At 37.2% G+C, this 14,960-nt stretch overlaps 1 protein-coding gene across 1 annotated transcript in view; it reads right to left on the bottom strand.

Moving 5' to 3' along the window:
- Nucleotides 1-14,625, bottom strand: part of TOX (thymocyte selection associated high mobility group box) — a 269,051-nt gene extending 254,426 nt beyond the window's left edge. The window contains exon 1 of the mRNA XM_065399776.1: nt 14,518-14,625. Coding sequence (XP_065255848.1) covers nt 14,518-14,625 — 108 coding nt within the window. The remainder of the gene's footprint in view (nt 1-14,517) is intronic.
- Between the last annotated feature and the right edge of the window lie 335 nt (nt 14,626-14,960).

Genomic DNA, 14,960 nt, shown 5'->3' with positions numbered 1-14,960 from the left:
CCTTCCCCCCCACCCTTCACTGAATTGGTATGGATTTTTCACCTTCCTCTCAGTATCCTGAATGTCCAGTAAGCAGGGAAGGCTGTAGTGTGTTAATGTTGAAATTTGGCATGGGTCCAGAGCAGATACCTGGTTAAAGGAATGTACAGCTCCTGGGTGAACCCAAGCATGACAGCAGGAATAAGGGAGGGTTATCCCTGTGGGTGGGCTCCTTGTCTGGTTCAGCAAGGGGCTCGACTCCTTTTGCTAGTATCCACAACCTTAACATAAGGAAAGGGTGAAGGGCGAGATTCAGAAACAGTGCTGGAACACCAGTTAATTCTTTGTTGGGCAGAGGACTAAAAGTAGCCCTGCTCCAGGTTGCACTGAACCTGTTAATCCTGGACACTTTTACTGGAGTTTAATTAAGAAATCTGCCACCTATTTAAACTATATCAGGATGTTGTGTCTCTCTTCCTGCTGTGCATGAATCCAGACAAATACATTATTTAAAAAAAAATCAAAAAACAAAAGGAAGTATATGCTTCTAGAGTTAAATCTTGTGCTCCATGTCTTGTTTCATTCAAGAACAAACATTGATAATGCATTTTCAGTTCCTGAAAATAGTGAATTAAATGGACACAGGCTTAACTAGAATAACACAAGCCGGGACTGCTTTAATACTTTTTCTGCAATCTTCTTTGCCTGATAAAGTTCATTACAGTAATGGCATCTTTAAAAGTGAAACACAGTCAACTGAATAATACCTACATTTCTCACTTCAGAAGTACATTTTTCTTCTCTGAGCTCTCATTGTTACATACAAAAACCTCCTTAGAGCCCCAGAAAATTTAGCAAACCAGTATATTTAAGTGAACACTATACATTTTAAAAAAATAATGGCAATCACTTTATACTACAGGGGTAGAGAAGTGCCTTTTCTTATGAAATTCCACTGAGGTTTTACTGAGAAAAATCACTTTTTCCTGTCTTGTACTTGCGTGCCTCAGGAAAATTTTGACAGCATAAATATCCTTAAGTTGGGCCCTTGCACAACCAAAGCAGCAGCAGACCCTACAATGGGAGCTGCAAGAGCATCTGTAGTGGAATGGAATGATGAAGAGTTGGTGCAAACTCACCTAACCACTTTACGGGACCCAAAACATGGCACCAGCAGCCCATCCCCTCCTTGAGCTACCAGCTAATACAGTTAGCCCTGTAGCTCAAGTAGTGGCAGTCTGAGCTGCAATGTCAAAGAGGTTCACAGATCAAACCCTGTTGATGATGCATGATGGGAGTGGATGGAATGAATTATGTCGTCTTCAGAGTATTTCTGCACTGCAATGTAAGCTCAGGGTTACTAGAACTCAAAGTTAGCAGACCCTGGGTTTGTTAACCTAGGGCTTGAGTGTCTACACTCATTTGTTACTCCACATTAGGAATGGTTGAACCCCAGGTCCCAGCCAAAGGCTCCAGCATCTACACTGCATTTTGTGAGCCTGAGTCCAGTCACCCATATCCCAGACTTCCTAGAGTCCTCCCAAAATGTAGCTGCTCTAACCCTTTGTTCATGGTGCAATGTGGGAAAACTTGATTGTCCAGAGGACAAAGGAAGTTGGCCCATGGGACTGTTAAATACATTCGGCAGACTCCCAGAGCACAAGTCCAGTGGGGCTCCATCTACACTGCAAAGCAATAGGGTTTGAACCCTGGGTCCCAGTTTGACTCAGGCTCAGACCCACCACCCACCTGGTGTCCTGGGCCCCTGGGTCCAAGAGCTGGGTTAGCGTGATTTGTGTGTAGACAGAAATGGTGTTAGGCTTGAACCTGAGTTTAAACCCTGGGTTTACACTGCAATGTAAACATACCCTCAATCACATACCAAAAAGCCACATTAAAAGAAAGTTGTTTAGACTGAGAAATCAAATACTCAAAAGTCAGGAAATGCCAGATTTAACTTGCCTGACAACCTTAATTCTGCCCCTTTGTGCTCATGCACTATTAATACAGTTTTAATTACACAATCACATCCTGTTCTTCCCACAAGACCCCTGGCTCATTTGGTGCACAGAATGGATGCACAAGAGCACAGAATCAAGGTTCCACAAGTTTAGGCTTAAAATAGGAGTAACTGGATGATGTTCTATGGCCTGTTATACAGGAGGACCAGATGATCTAAAGCTCCCTTCGGGCCTTACAACTCTATGAATTATTTACACCCTTCATCCCCACATTGCATACAGTCACACACAGCCAACGTGTTCAAATGTAATATGGCCCTACACAAGGAAGTAAGGAGACATAAATAAGGGAGTACTTTCATTCTCAGAGCACAGAGGAACTAGGATGGGAACTGTTGACTGACTCACAATTCTTTCCCGGGATTCTTCCTGGAGCAGTGAAGCCACATAAAGGGTCTGTACAAACCATTAGGCACAGATCCTGATTTCCACTTAAAGTTCCCTAAAGCCACCTTGCCACTTTGTTTCTTTCAGTGTTCATATTTTAAAACAGCTTATTTAAAAACACAATTGGTGGTGTTTTATTGGTGGGTTTTGGTTTAAAATGAAAACGAGAATCAGGTTTAAGACATCACAACACGATAGCTGAAACATTTCTGTTTGTCATAATGAACTTTTGGCTTCTCTATTTTTAGCTGAGCTCTTGTTTCACTATGGAAAATGTTTAAGTGAATTTCTCAATGTCATCTTACAACACCACAGTGTTTACTTAAAAAAAAAAAAAGAAATTCAGCATTTAGGGCCCAATCCTCCCATTGAAATCAATGGGAAAATACCATTTTGCAATCAGACCACTAAGTGATGTGTTCCTACAGTTCTTACTCAGGCAAATCTCCCCCTGAAATCAGTGAGAGTTTTGCCCAAATAAAGACTGGAACAGACCCAATATGTATAAGAACCCGTCACTATTCACATGTACAAAAAAACACAGTTTCCTCATGTCTTATGTAAAGGTGCAAGTTACTGAAGGGACGTCCAGCACAGTCAATTTTTCCACTGGCTTTATTTTTTTTTAACTAATTTTGTTCAAAGTACTCTTCAGAAAAATAAAAAGTTGAAAGATAAACATACTTTTCGCAAATGCTAGAAGAAAAATATGTTCTGGCAGTCTTTGACCAACTTATAATTGAAATGAATTTACATAATCAAAATATATCTTAATTTTTGTTAAAACATTCTAAAAAATGATTGAACACATTTTTTTCAGCTGAAAAGGTTTTACAACCACAGAAGTATTTTGCTTTGTAATTCACTCCTCAGTTGCACACACCTTTTCCCCCCTTCTTTGGAAAATATATCAATTGCTTATTTAAAAAAAAGTATTTTTGGCATGGCTGACCTGTAAAGATATGGAGCTAAGCAGAGTCAGTGAATCCACTCACTCTGATATGCACACATGATATGCAATTAAAATCTCCATTCACATTCCTACAGGGTTGTCAATCAAGAGAAAAGCCTTTTTGACAACATTCAGTGAAGCGTACCAACTAACTGCTGAACAGGAACTTAAACAGTAACAGCTTTTGTTACTAGCAAGAATGGATTTTACCAAGATTGGGTTGAGTTTCTAACGAAATCATTATGTTCAACATTTTGGGGGTTTTCATTAAAAATGAAAATACGTCAAAAAGCTTTTGTATGCTAAGCTATGATATTATGTAATACATCAGAGTTATCAGATATGTGAAAAAAACTAACCTTTTTGACTGTAGGAAACAATTTAACCTTTTACATTTAGAACGATTACAAGGCAGTTTATTGGGGAAAAGAGGACATTTTGATCTGTTTGTTATGCACTAGCAGCTAACCTTTTTAACATTTTAAGGTGTCTGGTCACAAATTAAAGTTGGGAAGTCACTGTCCAGTTACCAAAATGATCCAGTTAAAATAACACATTAAACATTCACAACTTATGTGAACCTATTATTAGTATTTCAGAACCTACATTTTCATTTATGAGTCTCTTTAGAAAATATTATGCACCTAGAATCTTTTCAAATGAACAGTGAAGATGTCATGCCTATAACTTAGTTACTGTTTAATACCTAATCAAAGAATGTATACCTCACAATAGCATTAGTATACTTTAAAGTCATAAATCTATAAAAGCAGGGCACAGTAAAAATGAATATACTGTGCTTGTTAATCTGCTGCTGTGTGTGTTTTGAGCAACTAACCTTGGACTACAATTCTGAAACAAGTTAAAATCAGATACTGAAATATTTGCCTTCTTACTTATCATGCTCTCTAACTGAAGAGAGAGCAGATGCATCCTGACTATTAACAGTCATGACAAATTGCCTTACTAATGAATGTTACACACTGAAAGTGCCATAACTGATTAAACTACAATTTCCCACTACTAGAGAGAGAGAAAGACTTGGGAACTCCAGCAGTGGACAACTCTGATGTTCTGCCAACAGGCCTTCAGGGCACAGTGTGGTATTTAGAAAAACACACTGTAAATTCCATATGAATATATTCTAAAAGACTATGTGTATACAACAGGTTTTAAAGAACATTAGATGAAACAGCTTAGATTTGTAGCTCATGAGCCATGTAAAAAGGATGTGTTTTAACAATTTTAGTATCATTACAAGGCTGTGTTAATAATATTTCTGTTGGTTTTTTCTACTCACCCCCCCCCCCAAATTGCTTGTGCTTTGCATTTCACATAAAATCTTTCTTTTGTCAGTCTCTTTGTTGGTGCAAAATTGGCAGCAGTTCAAATTCAAAGTACTCCTATTCATTTACTGACCATTAAACCAATGTCATTCTAGTTCACATCAGCCGAAGAGCTAAGCTCTAAAAACATAAAAGGCTTGCTTCACCACTAACGAATAATGTGTACATTTTTACAGAGCTTAAACCTTAATGCTTTGCCTCAAACTAACAATACAGTATATCTTATCATTCCTTTTTCCCAAGCAGGCAGCTGCTGAAACGCTTGCCACTTCAAAATATCAATTGCTTGCCAGAGTTGTCCTCAACACACCCTGTCAAACTCATGTATATTGTGCAATGAAAATGGTGCAGGACTGAAAGCTAGAAATTGTGTCAAATTTTGCTGTAAGGGTATGATGTGCAAAGAACAACGTATGACAACCGTAAAGACTACAAACAATAGCAGAGGAGCCAGACACTAGATACATCACAACTGTGCCAGTACATATTTTATTGTATGTATTATATATTTAAAGCATGACAAATGTACCATTGTAGACTGTGCTACACAAAATAGAAACCCTTCAGCTAGTTAGGCTTTTTTTCATTTCTCTTGATGACAAATATGTAGTTAAATTTCTCTGCCTTTTGAGCATTTGTCTGCAAATCATATAGGAAAAAAATATAAGATTTTCAAAATGAGTAACAGAAACCCAAAGACAACAGTACAAGATGAGAAAATGAGATTTTGTTCAGTTTACACTTTTGCTTCTCTCTGGGAAGACATAGCCAGGGTTACCTTCAAGAATATCTGAGGCTATGCAAAAGAAATACAATAGCACTGTGCCCATAAATTACAGTATACCTAATTTTAATGCAGATAAGTGCTGGTCTATTGATTTGCATGTTTCCCTGGCAAAAATGGAAATTCCATGTGAACACGTTCTTTGTCTGCAGAAAATAAATTTTAAGCTCTTTATGAATACTGCATTTTATGCCAAAAGGGAAATATAAGAAATAAATAGGTTGCTAACATAACATATATATGAACTCTAAAGAAAGTAAGTGGGGGAAGGGGGTGTATGTACATATATATTACACACACCGTTTTTTCACACTTCATTATGTTTTCTTTAAGGGGTTCTGGCTGCTGAAAAAATGCTTCTCTTCAGAGTACAATCTTAAGCTAACTGAGGGAAAACTGGCATAATAAGCAACACATCAAGTTAACTGTAAAGGTGAGCATAGTAATACTAATCCTAAATTAAAGCAACCACAGATTGCTGAAATGGAAAAAAAAATGTTTATGAGGAAAGATTAACATGAATATCTATTAATCTTTCCACACCCCCGCTTAGGTTGCAAAACCTTTAACATACAAGTTTCTAGAGGGCCATTAACTGATATCAGGCTAACTGAAATGAATATAAATGCTTTTAAGGTGTTAATAAATATTTTGGAAAGAGAATAGGTGTTTTAGGTGGCTGGGGGTGCTGACCTTTTGCTGTGTTTATTAGTGGGACAATGATGCATTATTAACACACAGCAGCTGTACCTGAACTGCTGCCATGAACATAATAGCCTTTTATAGCCATCAGGGGAGTGAGATAGGAGGCCTTTATTAACCACTAGACATGATTAGCACATTATGTGAACTTTAGTAGGCAAATTATCTCTTATTGAAATATGTTGGTTATAACTAATTGTAAACATGGTTTTAAAACCTTTCCAATGCAAAACTAAGAGTTTTACTACCATTTTGCAAATCATTGGCTAGCAATCTTAAGAAAAAGGGTTTCTGTTCTATTCATACAATCTACTAAAACAACTATGCCTCAAAGACCTGATTCGACTAAGATTAAACTATCAAAGTATTAACAACTCCACTTCATGAATATTAATCTTGAGAAATAAAATAAAACATAAATGAAACATTGCACCATTCAGTAAAACTGTTAATGAAGAAACCTGTTTATTTAATATATATTTTCTATTAATGTTACAAGCAGTTCTTAAAAGATTCGTTTTGTAATACATTTTCAAGAGTTAACTTGAAAAAGTAACACCATACTTTACTTCAAAAAGCTTAATTTTGGGAAAGATTATCCCATTAGCCTTAGCAAATGAACACAGCGCTGAGAGTCCATTATGAATAGTCTTTTATGCCCTAGCAGAAAGTCATTAACATAAAATAAATCATTAGCTTTGATATTAAGCTTCTACTATCTGTAGGTTTCTATGACTAATGTTCATAACTGCATCTGCCAAATGAGAAAGCATACTTTTTTTTTTAAAGGTTATCTTCCCATTTTACTATTATTTTCTGTCTTTGTATTATTTATTACTATTTCAGGCTGATACAAATGTGATATATATATAGGGAACAAATATTTTCTGATGTATACTGACAAAAATCCTGTATGACATTCCAACCAAAAAGATGACCTATAATGAGTTTATTTTATATACAGAGAGAGATACATACACACACCCTTTCCTGTCTCCTGTAATAATTGTCCAGATAAATCTTCAACTTCATGTGGTATCCATCACATTCCTCCTTCTGACTAGCTTCCTTGCGCAGAGGTTATCACATTCTGATTTCAGTGGGAGTTCTTCTTGAACAAGGAACATAGGACTGGGCCCCATTATGGATTTCCTTACTATAGCAAATTTAATAGCAGCTGTAGCTCCCCTGGAACCTTTAAGACCATACAAAGATCTATAACAACATTAGGAGACAAAAGCACTACCAAAGAAGCTCCACTTCTGTGTTTAGCCAGCCTGTATTTTTGAAAAAACAATCTCCACCAATCAAAAATAGCATGATGAGCTAACAGTCAAGGATGTGAATGCTAAGACAATCTGACATTTTTACTAACCTGGATTTATCAGATGTTCATGACACTCAAGTGTGTTTTGTGACTTGGAAGGCAGTATGTTTCTTGGGAGGAAACTATGCTATTAGGATCTATCTCAAATCTACTGACAGCCCAGCAAGAAATACTAACAAAATAGTTGAAGAAAAGTACTTAGATATATGTTTGTATTGCGAATGGAAGATTAGATACATGTATCAGTACAGCCATATAAAACACAAAAACTAAAAATAAAATATACTGTATAAAAGATCACAGGAGAGAGAACACCACAAGCATAAATATTAAAAAGGACAACAGTATCATGACCTTTGTAGTAAACAATTTAATTTTGAAGATTTAACTCAAAATTAAAAGCTAAACTCTTAATTTCAGTCAAACTCTTGGCTTACTAATGTAAAATGGCTTAAAGAAAAACACTGAAGAAAACAGATCCTGGGAAACAAACTAAGCTGAAACGAATTTTGCTTCTTAGCAATGGCCATTATGGAAAGCAGTTTTGTTACTCTTGTTGCTGATGCTACACAATCAGTATCTAAGTATAGTATATTACTGTGCTGCCATTTTCAAACTGAATGCTGTAGGGGAAAGTGTTATGACCAAGAAAATCTCATTCAGGTTAATGTGAATTCCATGTCTTAAAGTATTATGTAAGTGCTGCTATAATTAACACTCTGTTGGCACTTCCATTATAAACCACATTTTTGAGTAGTTTATAACTCAGCCTTTTTAATGAGAAATTACTTCTTGGACAGAAAATTGGTTCATAGGTTGTATAACACCAGCACCCATGCCAACAAAATGTTTAAATCGATTAGGCCAGATTTAAACTGAGCATTTTAGTGTTTACAGCCTATGCTAGGTGTTCACAGGGCATGTGTTCACTTCACAAAAATAAACATAACTGCCACTAATTGTCACCATTGTCAATTTCACAGACCAAGGATTGAATGGACCTGGAGACCACACTCTCACCACTACAAGTGGTTAATATTGAGTCACATTGCCAGAGCACAGGGGAAAGCTTTTGCTACCACTATCCATTCTCTGTCGTGTCTGCTCTCAATTTGGGATTTCAGTCTCCAGAAATTTTGGTCTATTGCAGGGGTATGCAACCTATGGCACGTGTGCCAAGGGCAGCACGCGAGCTGATTTTCAGTGGCACTCACACTGCCCGGGTCCTGGCCACCGGTCCGGGGGGCTCTGCATTTTAATTTAATTTTAAATGAAGCTTCTTAAACATTTTAAAAACCTTATTTACTTTACATACAACAATAGTTTAGTTATATATTATAGGCTTATAGAAAGAGACCTAAAAATGTTAAAATGTATTACTGGCACGCGAAACCTTAAATTAGAGTGAATACATGAAGACTCGGCACACCACTTCTGAAAGGTTGCCGACCCCTGGTCTATTGCCTACCATGAGTACAACATTCACTTCGTTTGAAGAGCACAGTATAAAAATGGAAGACTAAAAACTGTTCATTTTCATTGACACTATGTAAAGGAAAATCCTGATTTAAAAAAACAAAAGCAAAGTTTTGCAGGCTTCTGGGAACTGCACGGTGCAAGCTCCTCATAAAAGTGCTGAGTTCCCTCAACTCCCACTGAAGTCAATGGGAGTTGAGTACTCATTTTCTCATAGGATCAAGCCCTGAGTCTTTATGGTGAATAGTGACATTAGCTATGTTTTAATTTGAATGAAACACTGTACTCCTAATTTAGCATACCCAGCAGTGTACTGGTTTAGCTTTTTGTCCATAGACCTCACAACAGCTTTTTTAAAGGCAGTGTTGCAAAGCTGAAATCCATTTTCTAATGGAACAATAAAATGTTACCTTTCAAAGATGTAAAAATGTTCTACAAAATAGGAAATTCTAGAATGATCATGAATATTATGATTTTAAAATATGTCAGTGGAAAGTTTTCTCAAAAGCCCACATATATAATATTTCCTATATTCTATGAAAATCGGGATCACATATTTTCAGAAATACTGGAATCTAAGCAGACGTATTTGAGGTTTGCTTGTATCTCTGGGACTACATACTTGGGTCTAATCTAAGAGAAGTTCATTCAACTTCTTAATATGTGACATTTCTCTGAAACCCATTATAAGGCTTCAAAGCTTGTAAAAATCAACAACAGATGAAAACATTAACATGACAGTTTAATCTTTTCTCCAAGAAGCACCAACAAATATCAAGTATGACTGTCATGCACTAAGTGACCAAAGTTGTTCAGGGAAAAGAAAAAACATACCCTACTCAACATAAAGATTTAATTGAATCATCCACTGTTATGTGACACACTAAAAATCCCTCAAAAATACTGATACACAATTCTAGTTTTGGAGCTCTCTGAGATCCCAGCATTTAGGAATATCAGCAATAGAATGTATGCATAGTGAGCCATCAGAAAAAGTAGACTTTGGAAAGATACACTCATGGGACATTTTGTAAAGAGGAATATCTGTGTTATAGTTAGACCTGAAAATGTAAAATATTCTAAAATACTGAAATACTTCAGTCCATTTAAGTCAAGTCACTAACAAAACTCTTATCTGTTTACAAAATATTACCCGTGTTTTTTAACTTCAGTGTAAAACAGCTTTTTCATTTTGTTTAGTCTTTGATTTTGTGGGGGGGAGAAGGGGGTTTCCTCTTGTTTTTTAAACAACTACATTATTTCTCTATAATCAGGCTATATTTTTCCATTGCATTAACAACTACCAATGCATCCAGAGTGGATGAGTTGTAGGCTTCTTTATTTCTGAACTAGCTAGACTAGAATCCAGTGCATAATTCTGCAAGGCTAACCATTGGGAGCAGTAAAGACCATTATTTTCTCTCCTACTGTTGGCGGGGGTCAGCATCCCTGTCATTAGCAGTGTCAAAATATAATTATATTACTGATCTTTATGTGAGCAGATACTTAACAACACATGAAAACATAAAACATGAAAATGTTTCAACTCTTCTTATAATACTTGTGGAAACAGACTTTGGAGATGGCAGTACAATGAGGAAAGAAGAAGGAATATTATCACTGTGTAGGTATATTTAAACTGATGATCTGACATCTTCAAATAGTACAAAACCCAGACAATATTTTACTACTGAATTCATGCAGTGTGCTTATCAAACATAATTTCTTTTTGTAACATTAAATTCAATTAAGAGCTATGATGTTACTTAAAACAGACATCAATTGAATAAGCTGTTCTTATTAGCCCATAAATGTCTGAAATGCAGTTATGCTTCAAGTTTCAAGAGATGAACAGTATTACCTCAAGTCTAAATCTGTCTGTCCACTATGTTATTTTAAAGGCTGACCTATATACAGCAGCATACCATCCATTCTGTCTGTTTGTATAAGAGATACCTCACACAGTTGCCATAACCAACATTGTTTGCATTGTTCTTTCACTTTTCTCCTTCCATGGGTTATGTGAGAGAAACAAGTAAAAGTTTGCATAGCAAGATATGCAAAGCATAATGTGCATTTACAGTAAATAGAGGAATGTTAAAATAACGTTCTAAACATTTATGCCTAAGTTTATAAAACAAAGATCTAAGCAGTCTTTTGAAACAAAGACTGCCACCTGAAACACAGCTGAGCAGAAAGATGGGACTGTATGATCTACATTATTGTATTTTCTTTTAAGAAGCCATCAAGAGTGATTCATTCTGACTATAGATACTCACAATACATATGTATATGTGGACTGCACAATTACAAGCCTAAAACAATTATCTGATCATTAATAAAATTTATGTTAACAGATCAGTTATAAAACTTTAAAGTCCCTGACTATTTGGGCAATGTACCTAAATTAGCAGCCATTTAATTAGAGTAAATATGTCACAGAATAATGTTAATCAAACAATCTTTAATTTTAACCTAAAAAAACCCACAGATAAGGGGCCAAACCCTGCAATCATTATTCAAGCAAAACTTCCATGATTTTTAAGAGAGCAGGATCCTGTCCTGAATGAGGATTGCAGGATTTAGCCCAAGGTAAACAGTATCAAACAAAACTAGACTATCACACTCCATCAAATGATACCCTTTGCTTTTAGATATCATCTGTATATAGTCCACCAAACTTTCTGAAAATAAGTTCTAGGAACCTCCTCCAAGCCACTGAAAACACATTAATGAAAATGAGTGACGGCTGAATATTTTTAAAGCAACTAAATGTTTAGAGCAGGGCAGATAAATTTTCACAGCAATGTTAATCATGCTGGGTAGAGGAACTGACGGAAGAGGTGGAAAATGAAATGTTCAGTAAATGCATGCCTCTCAAGGGCCTAGCAAACCTATTCAGTCCATTTAATATAATCAACGATCAGTGGCAAAGATGTTTGAGAGAGACATGTTCATGCTGTAGAAGGTATCTTATATGAAATATTCCTAGTAAGTCATCTCCAAGCATAAAAAATTATGTCTTATGACTGTGCATTTTAAAGTCCATTATCAGTCCAGGCTAAGTTAAATAGAAGAGTTACAACTTCTCTACAGAATGAGTGCCTCATTTGCATTTAAAAAGAACAGTTTGCTCCTTCATACATGGCATGACTTAAAAGAAGCTTCAACCAGCTAGTAAAAAAAAATAATCTGAAAACGACTTTCTAAATTAATTTATTCGATTTGCAGTGCAACCAACCAAAAATGATTTAAAGCACTTAATTGGAAAATGATTTAATATATTAAAGTAATTCCTGATTTTCCAAAGCATTTAACTTTTAAATTAAATCTGGCCCACTTTCTCAAGAATGATGAGTGAAATGTGTATTCAAGTCATTACCTTCTTTTTGAAGCTTTAAATCACTGATAGGTTTAATAACGTTTGTCCAGTTTCATTGCCAAATGGGTCTTCAGACACTCTGGTGCATATGTCATTAATTCTATCCCATTCTTCTTTACTTTCCAGAACTTTAAGGTTACAATTTACAATAAAAGATAGAAAATACTGTATATGGCAAGTCAGAGACCAAAAGCAGTATCACAATGATCGCTATGAACATTTAAAGTGCACCACATATATTCTCTTGCACGCAGCTGTCCCCCACCCCATCCCATCTCATCCACCCCACAAAGTTCACTCTTCTCCCAAACTTCTCCTGATCTCTAGGGCAGCCTGCATAGACACTAAAAACCGTGGTTACTTAAACATTGCTAAAAAACGTTCCTCTGGGATCTCTTTTGAAACTTCCTTAGGCATCAGTCACAAGGGGCCTGATTTAACCCTGAATTCTCTAACTCCATTGACTATAAAAGAGTTACACCAAGGATGAATTTGGTCCTTCATGTTGTGAATGATAGGTTAGATCATGCTGGAAACCTTTCCTGAAAACTATGGGGGGCTTCATCATAATGCTGCACACACTGCTTCTAAACAGGTTATATTTGACTTTATTGTTTGTTTATTTTTATCACTGGGTCTATGCAGTTGCCAGGAGTGAAGGGGACAGCCCTAAATATCTCTATGACATCTACTGTGATTTGTGAACCCACCATGACAATGGGCAAGCAGAAAACACAGTAGTGTTTTCAAACGAGTTAAACTGGGAGTACTGCTCCTTTGCACTGGGCATCTCCCCGTTCTCCTAGTGTGTGTTGCAAAGGCTGGTTGGCAATAAGCAGACACAGAACCCTCTGAAAGAAATACCCAGCAGAAAGCAAGTCTCCTTGCTGACTACATACACTACCAGCAGCAGAGTTTGCACTGCAAAACATCTGCTACAGTCTGCAACAGCAGCCTTCCAAGCCAGATTTTAAACAAAAGCCTAAAACACACAGGTTTAAACAAATCTTCCCATAAGTGCTTGTTCCCAGCTTTCTCCCCTGGCGGGGGTGTGCTCAAGAAGTGCTTTGGGTAGCTTGCACTTCCTGATTATTTCCTATGGATAGCGTTTTATTCATGGGCAAAGCCCATTCCACAACAGAAAAGAAAGTGCAGATCATGCATAAAATACCAGCTGGCTCACGCCACTGAGACAGTAATAATGAAAATATCCCTCCTCTCTTGTTCGTGGGCAAACGGATCGCGAAGTGATCCGGGATCACAGCAGCAAAACGAGTACAAGAAAACCCAGTGCTTGGCTCTTTTGTAAATAACACTAGCCTGCTTTGCATTTCCTCCTTCTCCCGGGCTCTTGTAGTAAACTTCATGCTTTAGAGACATAACCCTATTTACAGTGATTTAATCAAGTTACAGAGGAATTAATAACGCAGTTGCACAGCCAGAACAAAGTCGATGTTCTGTTCAGAACAAACTTGTCACCACCCATTTAATTCTGTACACAAAATAAAAAGCGTGGTCCCGTCATCACAAATTGCTAAGTACAGGCTTTTCGTGAGCCTTGACACATGAACTGGAGGGTTCACGCAGAGCTTTCCATTATGTTTTGAGTTGGGGAAAACAAATCTTTAGTTTGTTTTTTTTGGGGGGGGGGGGAATAGAAGACAGAGTTACCTGTTCATTTAAATATCCCACATGGACATCCTTTTTCCACGCTGTTTCTCAGAAAAAAATGTACATAATAGCTACTTAGACTTCCAGTTTGGGGGAGATGTTATGAAAAATTCTCTCCTCCCCCCACCTCCCAACACACCCCGTCCTCCTCCAAATCATTCTGGGATTTTATTTTAGTCATTCCACGAGAGAGAGAGAGATACACACAAGGGTAGATTCCCAGCAAGAAGCCAGGAATCAGAGAAAACGCTCTCACTTTCCTGCACCATCGGGGTGTTTGGAAAACACCCAGAATTTGCCTAAAATATAACATTTTACTACCACACCGCCCCCCGCAAACAACTCCCACCCCGCAAGAATGGCTTTGGTGTGGCTGCCTTTCCTTGAGAGGTTAACTCAGTATACAGCCTGCCAAGATCTAGCTCCCATTCACACGCAACAAAACAACACCACAGATAAAGCACCTCAAATAAAACAAAACACAAGTCACCTTGTTGCAATAGTAGGGGTCCAGGCAGGGAGAAGGTCCCAGACAAGGGGTATCAGGAGTGGCTGCAGGCTGTGGTGGTGGAGGTGGTGAATAAAATCTTACGTCCATTTCACTAAAACATCAAGCAAACTCCTTTCCTCTGTTTTTTCTTTTTTCTTTCTTTTTTTGGTTAACGTTCGTGCAAAACAAAAACAAACAACAACAACAAAAACCCCAAGCAGGTTGAGAAGAATCAGCAAGAGGTGCCTGAGTTTAGGAGAAAAAGAAACACCTTCCTTGCCTCACATCCGTTGGTGGTTTGTAAAGAAAGAAAGAAAGAAAAAAACTCTTCCAAAAAAGCACCAGTCTGCAGATGTCTGCAAGAGAACCAGCAGCAAACCCTCCTTCTTCTCCTAGAGCAGGGCAGGTAACTTGGAGTATTGTTTTCCCTGCACACACATGCA

The sequence above is a fragment of the Emys orbicularis genome, chromosome 2, assembly GCF_028017835.1.
Source record: "Emys orbicularis isolate rEmyOrb1 chromosome 2, rEmyOrb1.hap1, whole genome shotgun sequence".
In the NCBI taxonomy this organism is placed as follows: Eukaryota; Metazoa; Chordata; order Testudines; family Emydidae; genus Emys; species Emys orbicularis.
This window is presented reverse-complemented; position numbering and strand designations above follow the sequence as displayed.